The sequence below is a fragment of the Malania oleifera genome, chromosome 1 (genome assembly GCF_029873635.1).
Source record: "Malania oleifera isolate guangnan ecotype guangnan chromosome 1, ASM2987363v1, whole genome shotgun sequence".
NCBI classification, from domain to species: Eukaryota; Viridiplantae; Streptophyta; class Magnoliopsida; order Santalales; family Ximeniaceae; genus Malania; species Malania oleifera.
In genome coordinates, this window is record NC_080417.1 from 43,936,036 (window position 1) to 43,957,450 (window position 21,415).

At 37.8% G+C, this 21,415-nt stretch overlaps 1 protein-coding gene across 3 annotated transcripts; it reads right to left on the bottom strand.

Moving 5' to 3' along the window:
* Nucleotides 1-17,098: 17,098 nt before the first annotated feature.
* On the bottom strand, nt 17,099-21,045 carry LOC131165380 (uncharacterized). Of its 3 annotated transcripts, XM_058123135.1 has the most exons (5): nt 20,875-21,033; nt 20,719-20,771; nt 17,833-18,009; nt 17,615-17,707; nt 17,099-17,525 (listed from the first exon to the last, which is right to left on the bottom strand). In XM_058123135.1, exons 1-4 carry the CDS (start codon nt 20,890-20,892, stop codon nt 17,668-17,670), a joined length of 288 nt encoding a protein of 95 aa, XP_057979118.1. In that variant the 5' UTR covers nt 20,893-21,033; the 3' UTR covers nt 17,099-17,525; nt 17,615-17,667. The 3 variants fall into 3 exon arrangements, with proteins under 3 accessions (XP_057979118.1, XP_057979110.1, XP_057979102.1); XM_058123127.1 differs by having other exon boundaries at nt 20,719-21,045; XM_058123119.1 differs by having other exon boundaries at nt 17,099-18,009; nt 20,719-21,039.
* Nucleotides 21,046-21,415: the final 370 nt, after the last annotated feature.

A 21,415-nucleotide genomic window follows, 5' to 3' on the forward strand; every position in this document is an offset into this window, starting at 1 on the left:
TTCAAGAAACCAGGTAAGGGGGAATATATATATATATATATATATATATATATATATATATATATATTAAACCATATTTTTTTGAATTAATTGGAAAATGAAATATGTTATGAATATATGTGTATATGTTTTTATGTATGAGTTTAAAATGCCAACCATTTAAATTATGCTTTCTGAGCCTAAGGCTGTTTTATTAGATACGTGTAGTGACCCGGAGAAATTATGATATTTTAAATAATAAAAGAGGGAGAAAATGAAATTGAAGAATGAATGGCAACAGGCCTCGTTGACAAAGTTACATATTGTTCTCGTCGATGAGGGCACGTTTCGTCAACGAGAAAATACTGAGAGACCATTTTCCTCATTTTTGAATTTCGTCGACAAGGGACAGCATTCATCGACGAACTTCCTTCATGACCTCGTCGACGAGGTGACATGGCTCATCGACGAGGGCTAGTGTATAAATAGCCCTAAACGTGATTTTTCAGAAGATTTTACGCACAAGAACAATTCTCTCTCTCTCCTCTTCAGTTTCCCTCTCTTCTCTCTTAGTTTCTAGGCCGGATTTTCGTCGGTTTGACAATCTGAGGCCACCACGAAACTCCTAGGATAGTTCTCTTCAAATCTGCTGGAGTGGATCGTCGGTGGTGTTGGTCTAACTGGGCTTTTCAATCTTATGTTGATGATAACAAAATGCATGAGGCTTTAACATGCGGTGTTGAGTGATGTGTTTTAGGTAAAAGGACTCTCAAGGTTGATAAGATGAAGTTCAATGTTAATCTAGTGGAAGCTCTTCAGAATATTGAAATCAGTGAACAAAAAATGAAGAAGTTAAAAGGGCAAGCAAACCTTAAAGTCAAAAGTGAACCTCAAGAGGCTGAAAAAGGCTGAAGGACCTAGTGCTTAAAGAACACCATGATTAGAAGGACTATTGTAAGTACTTCAAAGGCAAGTGCAATTTAGATATGTGAAGCTCTAATAAATAAAAAGAAACTAAGAAACACCATGTTAAAAGAGCTTAAAATATGTTTTTTTTTTCATTTTGAAGTTCTTTAGGCAAAGAGACTTAGAGACCTTAGTTTAAGTCTTAGAACACATTTTTCAAAGTTAAACAAGTTAATATTCCAAGATTAATTAAGCAAAGAAGAGAGAAATCAATAATTTAATTAAATAAGACCCCCAGGGTGTGGTTCAAGTGGTAATGCGGGCTGCGGGAGTGCCTCTCACGAGGTCAAGTGTTCAAACTCTCCCGATCTCGTTGTCGCCCCTGGATTCCTAAACTTACCCTCCCTTTGGAGTTGTGGGATCAACTTCAAGGGCCCGAGATTAGTCAAGTGGACCGTAAAACGGACACGTGGATACTCGGTGCGCAATCCAAAAAAAATAATTTAATTAAATGAGGAAATTTTTCTTTGAAAAAATTTTGAATTTCAAAAATAATTCAACAATTTAATTAAATGAGAAAATTGTTCTTTGGAAAAATTTGAATTTCAAAATTAATTCAATAATTTAATTAAATGAGGAAATTGTTCTTTGGAAAAATTTTGAATTTCAAAATTAGTTCAATAATTTAATCAAATGAAGAAATTGTTCTTTGGAAAAAATTTGAATTTCAAAGTTAATTCAATAATTTAATGCTACCTAATTGAATGAGGAAATTGTTCCTTGGAAAACTTTTGAATTTCAAAATTAATTCAATAATTTAATAAAAAGAGGAAATTGTTCTTTGGAAAAATTTTGAATTTCAAAATTAATTTAACAATTTAATTAAATGAGGAAATTGTTCTTTGGAAAAATTTTGAATTTCAAAATTAGTTCAATAATTTAATTAAATGAGGAAATTGTTCTTTGGAAAAAAAATTGAATTTCAAAGTTAATTCAATAATTTAATGCTATCTAATTAAATGAGGAAAATGTTCCTTGGAAAAATTTTGAATTTCAAAATTAATTCAATAATTTATTTAAATGAGAAAATTGTTCTTTGGAAAAATTTTGAATTTCAAAATTAATTCAATAATTTAATGCTCCCCAATTAAATGAGAAAATTAACTTTTGAAAAATTTTGAATTTCAAAATTAATTCAATAATTTAATGCTACATAATTTAATGAGGACATAATTCTTTGAAAAAACCTAAAAATACCTCTTTGAGTAATGAAAAATAAGATATAGAATACACAAGAAAAGTGATCAAACATTCAATACACTGAAGTTCTTCTTGCGCTGAAGTTCTCCTTGAGTTCTATTTGCTCACATCTTTTGCTGGAGAGAAATTCTACAATTTTGGTGGATTGAAAATAACAAAGCTTGGTTCCGGGTTGCAATTCAATTTTTTTTTAAAGAACCATCGGCGACTTCTAAAACTTTAGAGCTTCACATGTTCTATATTACTTTGATTTTTTGAAGTACAATTTAGAACTCAAATTTGTACAACCTGCCCTAAATTTTGAGAGTATTTTTTGTACGCAGATCAACTTCTATCTTCTTGTACTTTGAACGATTCAAAGGGTTTATAATAACCCCAAAAAGAGATATAGAAGATTAGTAGGGTGGTTCCAAAAAAAAATTTTAATTAATTAATTAATCAAATTTTAAAAAAATAATAAAAATAATAATTAAAATTTATTTTTATTTTTATTAATAAAATATATTATTATTAATATTAATTAAATATATTATTATTATTATTATACTTCCTTCAGAAATGATCCTAGAGGAAGGAAAGAAGGATTTTTTTTTTCTTCTTTAGGTAAACTCCTGCGCCAAACCCCCCCCCCCCAGAGTTCTTTGCACTCTCTCTCTCTCTCTCTCTCTCTCTCTCTCTCTCTCCTCTCTCTCTCTCTCTCTCTCTCTCCCCCTCTCTCTTTGATTTCGTGGTGGATTTTCACCCGATCGAAAATCAGAAGATACCACTGGACTCCATTCTTTGTTGCCGTGATTTCTACTGGAGTAGATCGGTGGTAGGAGTAGCGTAAACGTATCTTTTGGGGTAAACCAATTTCCTTTTTTTCTTTAATTTCTTACAAATTATAAGCCTAATTGATGAATGGGCACCACCACGAGAATCTAGGAATGATTCTCTACAAGTCTAGTCAGACAGAATTCTTGTGGGGTCGTCGTGGGAAAAACTGAGATGTATCTCACCCTTGCTGTACGTACATTTTTACAGGTCCTTCGAGTAGCCAGAACTAGTGTCCTTATGTTGGGAGCGTAGTGGCCGGCGTACTGCGAGTAGCGCTTGGGTAAGTGCTAGGACTTTTATTTTTGCGGGTTGCCATTTTGGGTTATGTTTGGCACCCGAATGTACATTTTGTCTTATGGAGCCTGGTTTCCTTTTTGTATAGACTCTGGTATGGTCCTATTTATGTATAGAAAGACCTTTTCTTTCGTTGTGTACCTGTTGTGTATGTGAAGGTGTATTGGGTACCTGGGAACCTTTTGGGGTCGGACCCTCCTTCTTTATTGTATCATGTATGTTTCAATTGATACAGGGACAGGTTAGGTTACTTTTATTCACCTCTAAACCCATTTTCGGGTTCGGGGCATGACAGCTTGGTATCACAACTAACCAGGTTGCTAGGTCTTGTATACTTGGTTAGGCATTGATATGTGTACATACCAGAGTATAGGATGTTGGAAAATGGGTAGAGTAGGTCGAGGGTTGTTTTGTTACTAGACAAGGATTCGTTGGCGGTGTTCCGTGTTTTTCCTGAAATGACGATTTCAGTAAAATCAGGACAAACCATTGATGACTTCTGTGTCGGTGTGATAGAACAGACCTAAACCTAAGATATGGTAGTTAACATGATTAGGTGTTGATGATTGTGTTAACTATCCGTGATATAGGAGTCCTAACTAATTCTTATTGTATTTTCAGAATGGAGCCCAAGGATAACAACTTGAAGTAGTAGTTCCGAGGGAACTGAGAGCGATGATTCGCATTATGTGCCTCGAGGTTTGACGAGGCGAGTGATGCAGGAGATCGGATGAAAATTTAGGGAACTTGAGCGTTCTCCTACCGCTACGGGGTGTGCCATCGAGAGGTTCACACGTATGCATCCTCCGTCATTTGCAGGAGGACCGGATCCTACTATAGCAGAAGACTGGGTCAATAAGACCGAGAGGATCTTAAAGGTTCTCCACTGCACGAATAGGCAAAAAGTCCTCTACGCTACCTTCCAACTTTCTAGGGAGGCGGGGCGTTGGTAAACTGCGGTGAGTCTGCTGGAGAAGCAGAGAGTCAGTGTCTCTGAGATGTCTTGGAGCCATTTCAAGGAGGTGTTCTTCGAGAGATACTTCCCGACCTCCACTCGCGATGTGAAGGCAAATGAGTTTTCTACTTTGTTGCAAGGGGATATGATGGTGCAGGGGTACGTTGCTCAGTATATAGAGCTATCCCGCTTCGCGCCATGTTTGATCTCGAGCAAGTACGAGAAGACTCGAAGATTTGAAAAGGGTAGTAGGAAGGATATTCGTAGGTTGGTGGGTATGCTTCAAATTTGCGAGTTCACGGTTTTGGTAGATAAGACCACGGTGATCGAAACCCACATCCAAGAGGATGAGGTGGATCAAGAATCGAAGAAGTGGGCAGTACCCTCTGGTTTTCAGTATGGATCTCATCGGGGATCATAAAAGAATAAGAGCAAGGGCTTGAGTTTCCATCAGAAGACCGAGCACCAGAGTTCTCAGGCGAGTTAGTCGCGGGATCATTGTACTAGATGCCACAGATGACACGAGGGCGAGTGCTGGTCATTTGCGGGCAACTGCTATAACTGTGGCCAGTCAGGTCACATGGTTCATGATTGTCATGCACCAAAGAAAGACATGTCTACTTCAAGTGTGAATCAGGATAGTAACCAGATACCTCGGGGAACTACTCAGATGAATATAGCTTTGACCAGAGTATTTTCTCTTACTCCAACGGACGCTGAGCATGTAGGGAACGTAGTGACAGGTACCTTATTTATGCTTTCAAATAGAGTTGCTGTCTTATTTGATTCGGGTGCAACCCACTCTTTTGTATCTGTGAGTTTTGTAAAATTGTGTGGGGTTGAGACCCAAGTTATAAATGAGGTGTTATCTGTTGCTACACCATCTGGGAGTGTATTATCTTGTAGGAGGATGTTAGGAGACTGCCCAATGGAAATTCAGGGAAGACTGCTACCGGTGAATCTTGTAGTATAACGACATGTCTGGGTTTGACATCATACTAGGGATGGATTGGTTGTCCTCCAGTTATGCTGTGATTGACTATTGTAGGAAGGTAGTAGTATTCAGACCTCTAGGGGAGCAGAAGTACGAGTTTGTAGGATCGTGTGTGCATTACACATCACAGGTTCTATCGGCTTTACAGGCGAGGAGGTTACTCTTGGATGGATGCCAAGGGTACCTAGCTTGCGTGAAGGAACTACCATGGGATGAGTTGAAGCTCATGGATATTCGAGTGGTTAACGAGTTCCCAGTTGTGTTTCCTGAAGATTTACCCGATTTACCTCTGGATCGTGAGGTGGAGTTTGTGATAGATTTGCTGCCTGGTAAGGCGCCGATCTCTAAAGCTTTGTATCAGATAGCTCCAACAAAGCTTCAGGAGTTGAAGGAGTAGCTAAAGGAATTGCTGGACAAGGGCTTCATTCGTCGGAGTGTGTCGCCCTGGGGAGCTCCAATTTTGTTTGTGAAAAAGAAGGATGGGTCGATGCACATGTGCATTGATTACCATAAGATCAACAAGGTAACTGTGAAGAACCGTTACCTATTGCCTCGTATTGATGATCTCTTTGACCAATTTCAGAGTACGCAGGTCTTTTCAAAGATCGACCTACGGTCAGGGTATCATCAAATGAGGGTTTGATCTAAGGATGTGGCGAAGACTGCTTTCCAAACCAGATACGGCCACTACGAGTTCTTAGTCATGTAGTTTGGGCTGACGAATGCGCCGATGGTGTTCATGGATCTGATGAATAGAGTTTTCCATGAGTACCTGGACCAGTTTTTAGTGGTGTTTATTGATGATATTCTGGTATACTCGAGGAGTCCGGAAGAGCATGAAAACCATCTGAGGTTGGTATTACAAATTCTGCGAAAGAGGAAATTGTATGTCAAACTGAAGAAGTGTGAATTATGGTTGAAGCAAGTCGCGTTCTTAGGCTATGTGGTGTCTAAGGGTGGCATCTCAGTTCATCCTAGCAAGATTGAAGCTATGGTCGACTGGGTAAGACCAAAGAGTGTGCAAGAGGTTTGGAGTTTCCTTGGACTAGCGGGTCATTATCGTTGGTTCGTGGAAGGATTCTCTAAGTTGTCAGGACCTCTGACACGATTGACCAGGAAAGGTGTGAAGTTTGATTGGACCAAGGATTACGAGCAGTGTTTCTAAGAGTTGAAACAGCGACTGGTTATTGCTCCGATTCTGACCATTCCTTCGGGGAATGACGATTTTGTGATCTATAGCGACGCATCTCTGAAGGGTTTGGGATGTGTGCTTATGCAACAAGGTAAGGTAATTTCTTATGCTTCTCAGAAACTCAAGGAGTATGAGAAGAATTACCCTACGTATGATATAAAATTGGTTGTCGTAGTTTATGCGCTGAAGATATGGCGACACTACCTGTATGGTGTTCAGTGTGAGATTTTCACTGACCAAAAAAGCCTCAGATACTTTTTCTCGCAGAAGGAGTTGAATATGAGGCAGATAAGGTGGCTTGAGTCGATTAAGGATTATGATTGCACCATTAATTATCACCTGGAGAAAGCCAACGTGGTAGCCGATGCGTTGAGTCAGAAGTCAGAGCATGTGGCAGTATCTGCAGTTGCAGTTTAGCATCATATCAGATGAGATATGGAGAGCTTCGGAGTTGAGTTGGTGTCTGGCGATCATCAGGCTTTTGTTGCTAGCTTGGTGATCCAGTCGACTTTGTTTGAGTGTATTAAGGTCGCGCAGGCTAATGATGCGGAGTTGACTAAGATTATGGGGAAAGTGCAGCAGGGGTTGGCTAGTGACTTTAACATCCCTGAGGGAGGTGTGTTGAGGTTTAGGACCAGGCTGTGTGTTCCAAACAACGGTGAGATTAGAAGGACGATTCTGGAAGAAGCGCATCATTCTTTATATACGGTACATCCTGGTAGCACAAAGATGTATCGAGATTTGCTCGAGTCCTTCTGGTGGAGTGGTATGAAGAGAGAGATTGCCCAGTTCGTGGAGCAGTGTTTGACGTGTCAACAAGTAAAAGCTGAACATCAGAGGTCGGCAGGGCCATTGCAGCCCTTAGCTATTCTGGAATGGAAATATGAGCACATTTCCATGGATTTTGTGACCGAATTGCCGTCAGCGCTTCACGGGCAGAATGTCATTTGGCTAATTGTGGAAAGGTTGACAAAATATGCCCACTTTGTACCGATGAAGGTTAGTGTTAGAAACGGTGCAATCCCAAGAGGGGGGGTGAATTGGATATTTAAAATTTATAGCCTAGGTTAGACGAGATAAACGGTATTACTTAACCTAGGGTCTATCTATGCAAATGTAAACTCAATCATTCACAATATAATATACACATGCAATAATTAAACTGCAGAAATGTAAATGAACACGCACGATATGTTATCGAGGTTCGGCCAACAGTGTCTACATCCTCGCCTTGGTCACACCAGCACAAGGATTACCACTATAATGCTCACTTAAACGGGTGGAGCGGCACCTAATACAATCTGGTCAATTCAAGGGACTGACATCAACTGACACGCCTTAATAGGATGGCGCACGGAGCTTTCCTAACTGGGTATAAGCCAATCCATGACTATTCCACAGGGCTAGTCTCCCTCTTCAGGCCCATGCCTGGAAATACAACTGATGTGAATATAATTTTACGTACAAGGAATGCTTCTTACACAAGCTGATTATGTACCACGAAGCACAATGTAATTAATACACTACCAAGAGATAGGATTTGATAAGCTCGGTGTAGTCTAAGTGTCTACTCTCAAACAATTATGCAAATATTTCAATCAGTGCGTGAGAGTGCAAATAATACTATCTTTGAATCACACAATATTTTCTATCACGATGCTCAAGCAAAGATGATAGCAACACTTCAGATATCTCAAATGATACTTCTCAATATATAAGGCTCAAGAGATATTCAGATTTAATTTATAAAATAATTTGATCTTTGTGTTCAAGAAGATAAAATCAATCAAAGGATATTACAATAAAGATCTTTTTGCATATGCACAAATATGTCAATAAAATGTTTCTCAAAGTAAATCACACGAGATATTTGAAATCGATTTGCAAAAATTTATTTCACAAACAAAAAGAAATGCAAACTCTTGATTACTGCAATGATGATGCAAAACTCACAAGCTCTACAAAGTTTTCCTATGGAAGACTTATTAATGAAATCTCCTAGAAAAACTTCAAGCTTACGCTCGAATAAAAATATATATCAATCAACTAGAACAAACGAGAGTGTAAACTTAACTAGATACTCACAATAACACTCTTACTTAACAAGATTTGCAATGAGAATGAGTAAGAATGAAGAAATAAGGCTTGAATGTGAGAAATAGAGCTTTTAAGAATCAAAGGATTTTTTGCTAATTGTTTTTCTAATCCTATTGCTAATTATTCCAAATGAAGGGGTATTTATAGACAACCCCTAAAATATAACCATTAGGGACCAATTGGGAATAATTAGGAAAGTTTTAAATCAATTTAAAATAATTAACCCTATTTAAAATATTTAACCATGGTAGAAAATTTAGGGCAACCCGAGAGGTCCGGTCGACCAGAACCATTTTGGTCGACCAAAGTTCATATAACTCGGTCAACCAGGGCATTTTTGAGCTGAATGGTCGGTCGACCGGATATATGTGTCAAGGGCAATTTTTCGAGGTTCGGTCGACCAGGAGAGAAATGAACTATGGTCTCGATCGACCGGGAAGGGTGATTTTTCCAAACATCGCGGTTCGGTCGATCGGGAAGAAATGAACTAGATGGTTCGATCGACCAGACCATTGGGGCATCTCCCGAGGACCCTCGGTCGACCAAGTTGGTGCAATACAAAAATGTCTCGGTCGACGAGGAAGTCAAATTTGACTTTCTGAGGGTTCGGTCGACTGGGGCCAAATGAACTATACAGTTCAGTCAACCGATCTGCAGTCAACAAGTTAACCCAGACCTAGTTCAGTCGACCATGGCCAAAATGAACTATCTGGTTCGGTCGACCGGGTTGAAGTCAAAATGTTGACCAAGGCCGGATTCGATCGAACGGGGCAAAAATGAACTACCTTAACCGGTCGACCAAAAGTGCACAATATGTGCATTTTGGTCCTTTTCAATTGTGCAATCACCCTATTCAAATGATCGAATATATATATATATATATATATATATATATATATATATATATATATATGCATGTGTGAGGGTCCTCGGGTCATTTCTAGGCCTTTTTCAAGACACCGGAAAAATTCGATGTTGGTCAACCGAAGGGTGTTTCCTAAGGTTCGTCTATGGTCTTGAGCTTATCGATCCTACCATGCAAGTAAGGCATTAATTATTACAGACCATATTCTCCTAATTACTATTACAGACCCAAATAATGTTTAAATTACAATACAACATAAACAAGGTCTTCAGGTCTTCATTTCATGTGTCGTGTGCGTGCACCATATGATACGTTCAATCGGTCCTACACACAAACTCATCAACCCATTAATACTGTATTTGTCATGATCAAAATAGGGTATGACCCATAGGGTCAACATTTAACTATCCTTTGAGTAGGCTAGAAGACCTGTACATACAGGAAATAGTCAGAATGCACGGGGTACCTATGTCCATCGTTTTAGATCGAGATCAGAGGTTTACCTCTTGTTTCTGGAAGAGCTTACAGGAAGCGTTGGGGATGAAGTTTACTTTCAGTACAGCATTCCACCCCCAGATAGATGGACAGTCAAAGAGAATAAGACAGATCTTGGAGGATATGTTACGGGCTTATGTTTTAAACTTCGGTGGTAGTTGGATTCAGTTTCTGCCACTAGTGGAGTTTACCTATAACAATAGCTTCCAAGCTAGTATCGAGATGGCACCGTTCGAGGCTTTGTATAGTCAGAGGTGTTGATCTTCTCTGTATTTGGATGAGGTTGGTGAACGTCAGGTTTTAGGACCTAAACTCGTTCAACAAGCATCTGAGAAGGTGGGTTTGATCCGTGATAGGATTAAATCAACTCAGAGTCAGCAATTACACGGATGTTCGTCGCCGTGAGTTGAAATTCGAGGTGGGGGGTAAGGTATTTCTGTGAATCGTTCCAATGAAAAAAGTGATGAGATTTTGAAAGAGGAGCAAATTAAGCCCGAGGTATATCAGATCATTTGAGATTCTTGAGTAAGTGGGTCCGGTAGCCTATAGGATTACACTGCCCCTAGCACTCTCAAGGATCCATGATGTGTTTCACGTATCCATGTTAAGAAGGTACGTGTCGAATCCGTTTCATGTGATTAGTTATAAGAACTTGGAAATTAGGGATACTTTAGCGTATGAGGAGATACCTATTCAAGTTCTAGACCATAAAGTTCAGAAGTTTCGCACCAAAGAAATACCGTTAGTGAAGGTATCGTGGTGGAACCACGAGGTCGAGGAAGCTTCATGGGAACTGGAAACGGAAATACGTCGTAAGTATCCACAGTTGTTCTAAATTTATGTGCATTACCCTACTTTGGGTTAGGATAGGTGGTTAGTCATTGGGAGTGTTGTATTGAGAGCTCCTGAGACGGTTTGTGTTTGTAACCACAGTATTCCTCCGCTATAAGTGAGGGTATGTATGTATGTATGTATGGATTGTGACGGGACTGCATATAAATGGCCGCCGGTCCTTTCTTGAGTTGAGTTTGTGTGTGGTTATGAGATTGAGTTCGTGTGTATGAGAGATTGCAAAATTTCGAGGGTGAAATTTTTGTAAGGAGGGGAGGTTGTAAGAACCCGATCCGTGAAAGAAGGGGAAAATAGTAATTAACCAGGCTTCATCGACGAAGCCAGAGTTCGTCGACGAAGGCCCTTGTATTCCTCGTCAATGAATTTCAGAGGCTCGTCGATGAGGAGAAGTCACACGGTTTTGGAAGGCGGCAATATCAAGCTCGTCGACGAGGTCGGCGTCTCATCAACGAATCTGCCCAGGTCAAAGGCCTTTAAAAGATATTTTTGGGTTGCTTAGTTGCTAAGTTTTGGAAATCCTCTCTCTCTCTCTCTAAGAACTCGAAACTCTCTCTCTCTCTCTCTCTCTCTCTCTCTAGTTTTCTTCGCCAATCATTGCTGGAATCGTCGATCCATTGTTACTATGAGGATCAGGGCTGGATTCTCTTCAAAAATATTGGATTGGAATCTCGTTTCGGAGATTTTTGGGTTTCGGCTTTAAATCGAGGTAAGGCTCAGTTTTCATTTCCGTTTTGGTAGTTTGATAGGGAACAAAATCGTGAGTATGTTTCATACTGTTGTTTGTAGGTTTTGAGAACTCGGTTGACTATTTAGGAGTCGTAGAGTTCGGTTTTGGTCATTTTGAGGAAAGGTAAGGGAATACAGTTTATGTTAGTTATTTTTTAAATCGGATTCGATGGAACTGGGGTCCACGGTCCTGTGTGCATTTTGGTTACTCATTTGGCGTATCTGACAGGTAAAATTATGGGTTTTTCATGTTACAGTTTTGGGAAAAGGGGGGTATTGGGTTGCATCGCTGGTTTTGTTGAAAACCATTTGTATATTATGATTTATACTGTGTAATAGGGATGGTCGTGCCTTGACTTTGATTTAAACTGTATATGATTGGAAAACATGATTTTTGAATTACCAAATGGGTGTGGTTTGTTTGGTTATGTGAGCATGAATGGTTATGTTTTGATAAAATGCAATAGGAACTGGGTTCCGAATTGTTCCAGGTATGAAAGAGTGTCCGGCTCTATATCCGTGGGCGTATGAAATCGCTAAGACATATTTGGCAAGAGTGTCCGGCTCTATATCTGAGGGCTTGAACCTATACCAGTTGATCATCGAAGGGTGTGGATCCACCAATTGCGCCGGTACGATGCCATGGGAGCCTGGGGCTAGCCATGTTCCAGTGGCACCGTATATATATCGCGAGTTGGCTACGGGCCAACGTTGGATATCGCGAACCGACTACGGGCCAAAGGGTGTGACGACACCGTGTAGATCATGGGCGTGCGTATGCGTGTGTGTACGTGTATGCACTGTATTGGAACTGTATTGTGAAAATACTAGAATTGCATTGAACTGTGTTTGCATGCGTCATGATAACACTCAAATGCCGCACACTGATGTAACTTGTGTTCGCCTTACTGAGATGTGTCTCACCCCTGTTGTACGTACATTTTTACAGGTCCTTCGAGTTGCCAAAACTAGCGTCCTTGTGTTGGGAGAGTAGTGGCCTGTGTACTGCGGGTAACGCTTGGGTAAGTGCTAAGAATTTTGTTTCCGCGGGTTACCATTTTGGGTTATGTTTGGAACCCAGATGTACGTTTTGTCTTATGGAGCCTGGTCTCCTTTTTGTATAGACTCTGATATGGTACTATTTATGTATAGAAAGACCTTTGCTTCCGCTGTGTACCTATTATGTATGTGAAGGTGTATTGGGTTCCTGGGAACCTTTTGGGGTCGGACCCTCCTTCTTTATTGTATCATGTATGTTTTAATTGATACAAAGACAGGTTAGGTTACTTTTATTCACCTCTGGGCCCATTTACGGGTTCAGGGAGTGACAATGTTCTTCCAACAGTATGAAAGTAGTAAGAGAACAATTCTGATAGTGTGTGTTGATGATATAATCCTAACTAAGGATGATACAGTAGAGATGGAAAGATTAAAGAAAGTCCTAGCTACTAAGTTTGAAGTTAAATATTTGGGACAAATGTGGTATTTCTTGGGAATGGAAGTTTCTAGATCCAAAAAGGGAATCAGTGTCTCTCAGTGAAAGAATATCATTGATCTCCTAACCGAAACTGGCATGCTTGGATGCAAACCTAGTGAAACCCCGATTGAAGCAATAAAGAGGGTCGAAGATTGCAGAATACCAGTTGAAAATGAGAGGTATCAGAGATTGGTTGGTAAGCTAATCTACCTATCACATACCAGACCCAATATTGCATTTGCGGTAAGTGTGGTAAGCCAACACATGCATTCACTAAAAAAGACTCACCTAGATGTTTTGTACAAGATCCTCAAGTCCCTCAAGGGCTCTCCAGGCAAAGGACTCTTCTTCAAGAAATATGAAAGTAATGAAGTAGAAATTTTTACAGATGCAAATTGGGCAGGATTAGTGGAAGATAGAAGGTCTACCACCGAATATTGCACCTTCGTATGGTGAAACTTGGTAACTTGGAGAAGCAAAAAATAGAATGTAGTGGCTCGAAGAAGTGCTGAAGCTGAATTCAGGGCAGTTGCACGAGGAATATGTGAAGGACTGTGGTTACGAAAACTCTTGAAAGAGCTACAGATTCCTGTGAAATTTCCTATCAAACTTTATTGTGACAACAAAGCGGCCATCAGTATCTCTCTCAATCCAATTCAACCTAACAGTACTAAACATGTGAAAGTGAACCGACATATTATCAAAGAGAAGGTTGAAGAAGGAACCTTCTATATGACTTATGTACCTACCAAGGAATAAACTGCAGATATCTTTACTAAAGGGTTAGTAGGACAGAACTTTGATGATTTCATTAGCAAGTCAGAGATTATTAATATCTATGATCCAACTTGAGGGGGAGTGCTGAAATCTCGAGTATCCGTGGGAATATTGAGTAAATTAGGAAAGTGGGTAAATGTAGAACATTGTGTATTGTTTTGTAGGGAGATTGTTTCCTTGTTTAGAATATTTAATTGTATTATATATTGTAAGATTAGGATGTACATGATTTAGAATTGAAAAAATTAAGAAATTTCATTTTATTTTCACCTGGGCGCATGGTGTGAACCATTACCCTTTCTCTACCATGTTGACTTACAGAGCGTGCAACATTCACATTGCCTTCCCTTTTGCACTTTTGTGTGGCACCTTGCCTACTTTCTTACGTGCTTGGTGTGAGCCATTACCTTCTCTCTGTAGTCTTACTGAAGGTCCTCTGCTCACTTACCCATCAAATTGTCATGGATTCTTTTCCCATCCTTCATATGCGCAATATAACAACCATCTCAATTAACTTCTGTACGGCGACCTCAAGCTCAATTGGCACAAACCCAAGGAATTCTGGATTGCATCTGACCTCGATGTCTTTTAGCCTATTCAAAGCTTCCAACAACTCAATATTCTTTGACAGACCTCAAACTCTATTGGTATGTTTCCCGCAAGGAGGCCTCAAGCTCTATTGGCTTTACCCTTTGGGACAATGAATGACATCACGCCCTCGATATGTTTTAGCCTACTCAAGGCTTCCAATAACTCAATATTCTTTGGCAGACCTCAAGCTATATTGGTCTGCTTCCCGTAGGAAGGCCTCAAGCTCTATTGGCACTACCTCTTGGGATGATGGATGGCATCACGCCCTCGATAAGGTTTTGACTGCTCAATCCTCTTTTTGAATACTGCAAGCTCTATTTGTCTTTCTCCTTCATGAGATGGGAGATGGCATCATGCCTTCAATGTATTTCAACCTATTCTCGAGGCTTCCAACTACTCCACACCAGGGTTTTTCATACATGGAGTGACTTACTCAAGTTCCACAATTCTATTTTCAAAATCAATTTTCTCTTTGGCGGCTTCAAATTCTATTGGTACGCCTTTCTTTTGAGTCATCCCTTGCCTTACATGCCTCCACATTGTTCTGTTTTACAAAATTTTAAATTCTCATTTTCCAACTCATAGTGTTCACGCCCACCAAGCACACGCACACCGTACTCTGATACCAACTGTTACGGACCGCCAATTTAAACTCAATTAACGGGCCGTGCAGCACTCATCAAGGCTCTCCCTCGACGAGTTAGCCAACAACTACACAATCAAATCAGCTGTCATGAACACTCAATAGGTTTTCGAAAGCCATCATAGGCATGAAATATCAGTTTCAATAAAAATGAATTCATGAAGACAAGCGACCTTGATACTCAATAACATGTGGAACTATTTATTATATTCAATCAACAAGACAACCACACAAGCCATCATCTGAATATTTCAACATCCAGCATAAAAATCCTTAACGAGGGCAAGTGAAAACATCTCTCCTCCCCATTTAATCGAGGTCACACTATCAACCCCTAACACATAGCCTAATTCACTGTGGCTATCTGCACTGTTTGCTTGAATCAATTGAGCCTTAATATCTTCCAAAGATTAGGTGATTTGAAAGAGGTTTATAAAGCATGAGGTATAGGAAGGTTGGAGGATGAATAAACAATGGGCAGATCAAATTGAGAGTTGTATTAGTTTAGGTTACGAATGATGTCTACTATACTTTGTACTAGATAATTATAAGGAAATTTATCATTTAACTCTATACTTTGTACTAGATAATTATAAGGAAATTTATTATTTAAATCTTTAGAGAATGGAAAGGATACACAATATGAAATGGACCATTTTTTTATTTTGTAGCTCAAACTTAGTGTTAGCTTTCACTCAATCAAAAAATAGTAATAATTTCATGGGATATGGGTTTCGTATCTCCATGTTGAGTGTGTGATATGGCCTTAAGAACTAGTTTCCCAATTATATGGGCGAGCATTTTCTTAATGTTATATTATTGTTTCGACTTATTAAAACAGTTTGAGACTCACTTTATTAGGACCATACTAGAACACACTTTTATTTGTACAAATCTAAGTATTAATAGAACATTTATAATTACAGACCTTCCAAATATAATATGGAGAACCATAAAAATCTTTTCCTAGGTTTTTAATATAATGCGGAACAAGGCATTTTCTTTAATCCTATGTTTGGAGATATGGAAGCATGGAATTTAGATTTTAGACTTTTTATTTCTGTGGATTATAATGTATAGAATTTCTTCCAAATTTACACAAATCCAAATTCAAATTCAAAAAGTCATGATTCTAAATATTATTTTATATAAAATTTGAAAAATTAGAATTTCCTTTTGTGATTATTTTAAAATCTAGTATTAAAAAATAAAAAATTTATTTTGCAATTTTACTTATTTACATCAAGATATTTATAATTTATATATTAATAATTATTCATTCTGTCAGTTAATTCGCTTTACCAAAAAAAAATTATCTTATACTAAGCCAATCACCAAACACCAACATTTTTATAAAATTAAACAGAACCAACCAAAATTAAAATTTTAACCGAATCTAACTGAATTTCATTTCAATTCAATTTTCATAGACTGCTCGGCCCTTGTAAAAGAATATTGATTGGTACTACTGGACCACCAACACAGCAACCTGACTGGTAGTCTTTGACCAATTGCATTCGGCCACGTGGATTAGTGGGCTCATGCTCTCTATTTTTGTTTCAATCGGAGGGAGGTCTCGTCTTCGTGTTTGGGGAATCAATCAATGGCGCTCCTTAATTTCTCAATTTCATAGTGGCCGGAGGAGATAATGATCATTCAGTTCATTGGCACGTTACAAAAGAAATGAGGGCAGGAGCTCAGCCAGGATTTTCCAAAAAAATAAATGGAAGTGAACAGGAGATCATGGTTTTGTTCTAACCATAAAATAATTTAGTTAAAATGCACACCAAATCTAAGGGTGCGAGTGAGCCATCACGAGCTACTTGAACTCGACTCATCCTCTAATTCGACTTGACTCAGCATTTTAATGAGTCAAGTTCGAATTCTATAATAGCACTCAAGTTGAATTTCAACTCTGATCAAACTTTTTTAATTTTATTATTTTTATATTATATATACATTATCCATATTTAATTTATAATCGAATCAAGCTTAAGTTTTACAAACTTCTAATCGAGTCGAGTTCAAGTTCAACAATTATGAAATTGATAGAATTCGAGTAAAGTTTCAAGCTCAATATTTTCGAATCGAGCCAAGTTTTGAGTATTTTAATATGTCGACTCAACCCTAATACACCCCTAACCAAATCCCAACCAATTAAAAAAAAAAAAACAAAAAAAAAAACAAACACACATATATTTATGGTCTCTTTGGGAACATAAATAGAAAATCTAAAAGATGCAGCTGCCAGCAATAATGAACAATGTAATTCTAACTCGTACAAAACAGATTTCATCGGTTCACTATTAAATCATTGATAGTCTTCTAAGTTATCATGCACAACCAGGCAACCATATCCTGATGGTGGGTTCAACTGTTCAAGTGTGCAACGTTGGCTTGCATATGATAGATCAGGGCTTACATGATTACTTCTCGGTCACTTGTTACTTAACAACCCAGATGAAGAAAGGGGGCGCAGAGCTTGATTGGAGTTGTTTAAAACTGAAGTTGACCTTGAGACTTGCATTTTCCTTTTCTTCAAAAATTCTATGGAATTTTGTAAGCATTGTGCAGGTACTATGTCCTTCAAAATAACAGGTTCCGGCCTGCAAAATATAATTCAGGAGAAAATTATTTTCGGTGCATCTAAATAGATCGCTTTCTTTTGTCATACAAGAAGGAATAGGCTCCCCACCCAGAGCCTTTGGCTCGTTTCTTCTTTGAGATGGTCTTTTCCTTGGCCTTTTCCTAGACCTCATCTTCCTCAGAATCTGACGCAAATACTTGTCTGCAGTTCCATCAGCTTTGTTAGGACCTTACACAGAGATGAAGCTCCAAAATACAATCAAACAAGTGCGTACACACACATAGGCCCTATTATTTTTTTCATTCAGGGAACGAGAGGCAACATACTTCTCACGAGCTGCAAGAAGTTCTACAATATCATTTGGAAGCATTCCATCACTACCCAGAGGGCGTTGGGGTGTTTCATTATCTACCAAACCAATGGCACTTTCACCACCTCCAGATTGCCTTGGTGTTTTCTTTTGAGCCCACTGTCTGTGGCGTTCTTTTCCTTCACGAACAACCCTACAAGGAGCTCATTAGAAGTCCTTTAAACTGCTCAATAAACCATGTATTTAAAAGTAACTTTTTAGTACATGAAAACAATTACATGCTCCACTTTTAAAGTTTCAGCATAGAAAACCAAACTAATATTTGGAAGTTTCTAGTGGAGATGTGGACTAGAGGAATTTCTTGCAAAGATATGATTAATACACCACGTGTGTATTGCTGCTCATGTCATGGTTATCTGAAAAACGTTTTCCACAGCAGAAACCCATCATTACAGTTGATCCTTCTAAGAAAATGAAGGACGATTGCTTTGCAACTTGACAAGAAGGAGCAACTAAAGTAATTAACAACTGATCCAGTCAGGAAGTTCCTCATTTTTACAGTTTTTTGTTCCTTTCCATAACTCATTTTAACAAAAGAGTTTTTGCCAAATATGTTTTTTTTATTGAAACCTGTTTGATTTTAGATGATAGGAAGTATAGGATCGATACAAATAAACCTACTCACAAGCTTCTCGGACTATAGTTGCTCTGTAAAAAGACTCAATTTGGTTCTACTCAAGTTCGAGTCAAACCCGAGCAACTCAAGTGGTTTAAAAAGTTGAGTTCAAGTTTTGCAATGCTAATTGCGAGCCTAATTGAACCTCATCGAGTTTTTTGTAATTTTATTATTTTTTATAATATATAAGTCATTTAATATATTTTATACATATATTTAATATTATATATGTCTTATAGTATTTTATATTAATTTTATATCTGAGTTGAGCTTAATCAAGTCGACATCGAGCTTAGAGAACTTATAGCTGAGTCGAGTTCAAGTTCAACAACTTTTTGAGTGATCGAGTTTGAATCGAGTTTGAGGTATCCCACTTAAAGACTCAACTTGACTTGAATACACCCCTACGCCTATTTCTCTCACTTTCTCACATTTTTCTTTAAGCAAGTAAGAACTCTAGGAAAAGTGTGGTTATTTCAAGAACTCTAGGAAATGTGTGGTCATTTCCTCTTCATATTGCATGTTAAGAAGCTTAATGGAAAGACAGTGAGAAGACACTGAAATTTCAAAGTGCACAAAAATGCTTTCAAAAGCATCCCCTCATGTCAATACAAAAATGAAACTGTCAGCCAGTCTAAGTCAGAAGATAATTGAGTAGGAACAGACCTTGGAGAGAATTTTTACAAACACAGGTATGCAAGTACATGAAATAGATAATCAAGATCATAACATATTACAACATGATCCGTGGGAAAAAAAAAATAAACAGATTTCATTAAAATGGTAGCTGATAAGAGATGTCACTCCCATAATTTGAAATTTTAACACCATCCAATCAGTTAGTACTAAATAGCATAAAGAAAAAAAGAGAAAGTCAATATTTACTCAGGCATCAGCTTTAGGAATGCAGTGAGATTTATATGTCAACTGAAAGTCATGCTCACGTATGATCTCAAAATAAAAATCCCACGGCAATTACCTCCAGAAGATTGAATCAACCAAAAACACCATCCAACTAATGCTAGTGCTCACAAAATAGACTCACAGAGGAAATAAATAAACAATCTTAACATGCCTTATTGGAACTCCCACTAAAACTTATCAATAAAAGATATGCAAGACTCCAATAACTAAAACGCTAGTCTTCACACCAAAGGGGCTCAGCTTATAAGCTATCAGGTCAAATTCTGGTTGCACAATATGTAGGATGAGATTATTAGTTGAGAGATCACATAATCACAACAATGTTCTTGCTCTGGCACTTAATGCAGAAAATGCAGAACCAAGCAATTATTTTAAAGGTCAATATTTTTAGGCATAAAATTACAACATTTTTTCACATTAAATGGATGGATGACAACAGGTCCATCAAATCCAACTCAAATTTCTCAGTAGCAAATGACTTCATCAATACTAGATTATGTGAGCTAAAATTAAAGGCAAACTATTTAAAATTATTTTCTCCTAGCTAAGAAAAATAGTATTGACAATTACATACATTTTCTCTAATTACTTTCAGTGCCAAAATTTCATAAAAATGATATCACTTTTAAGAAGAAATAGAACTAGAAATTTAAGATAGAATCTACACATACACACACACACACACACACACACACACACATATATATATATGAAATGAAGCTTCAAGCCGAGACTGGTTATCCTAATCAGAGTTCCCTCTTCAAAATTGGACAGTGCAAGATCAATTCACTAAAGAACTCAAAAACATACATATTAAGCCCCTAGCCATTGTTTATGAACCTTGTTTATAACTCTGGAGCCGGGTGTTGATTGTTAACCAAAACAAAATCTCCCCTAATTTACAAAGCAAGAGAAAAATAGCAGACTTCCAACATTTTTTCTCTTTCTTTTTTAGAGAAGACCTTCCAACATATTTTCATAGTTTAGATATGCAGTATTATTAGTGAACAAATTTAATGGTTTAGACATTTCATGGCGTCTTTCAACATCTGAACACTAGCAAATCAAGCTTGCGACATTTCCTTACCATGAAAATCATAATATTTCTTGGAAAACAAAGTTGCGACACTGGCTGCCTTGTCACCATTTTTAACAAGTAACTAGTACGAAGTAAAGGAAATTGTTCAATATATAAAAGCACGCACATAATATTTTCAGAAATCATCACAAAGGTTGAAGCTGTTCTAGCAATAATCAAACCAAAAAAAATAAATTATTTATAAAGGCTGATTTGAGAGCTACCTAGCTTTATTTTCTCTCTGAACTTTCCTTATGTCCTCGTCTTGTTGGAAACCCTGCAATTGAGAAACCATCATGTGTCATTATCATTGTTTTGCTTTTTGGAATTGGAAGATAGCAAAGGGAAAATAGACGAAATCTGCTCGGATGTGAACTCATCTGGGGCATCGGAGTCATCTGCTCTTTCCGACATGGATTCGATTCCAAAACCCTCCCTATTTGTGAAGCTCCAGGGCTTTAGCGTCTAGGGTTTAGCGTGCGCCTTGCGGAGACGAGTGAGAGGAGGTCGGAGGTCTCTTGTTCAGAAATCAAAACCGGCGCAGAACCGGGTTAGCCCTTTTGTGTTTGGTAAGGAACGACGTCGTTTATATTAAAAATAAAAAATGGCACCAGTTTATGGACATTTAGGCGATATTAGTATATTACTGCCAAAAATTATAATTGATATTCCTGTCAAAAATTAAAAAGATGAAAATCAAAAACACTGAAAAATAGAAACTAAAAATTTAAAACTAACAATTTGTTTTGTTAAGATTTTTAAAATCAAAACAAATTAAAATTTTAATTTAAAAATGTTTATTTTTGCCTTTAAATCAAATAATATTATTTAAAGTATGATTAAAATAATAAAATTATAAAATAATACACATTTTTTAAAAATTCTATAATAAATATTATAAATATTATAATTATTTTATTT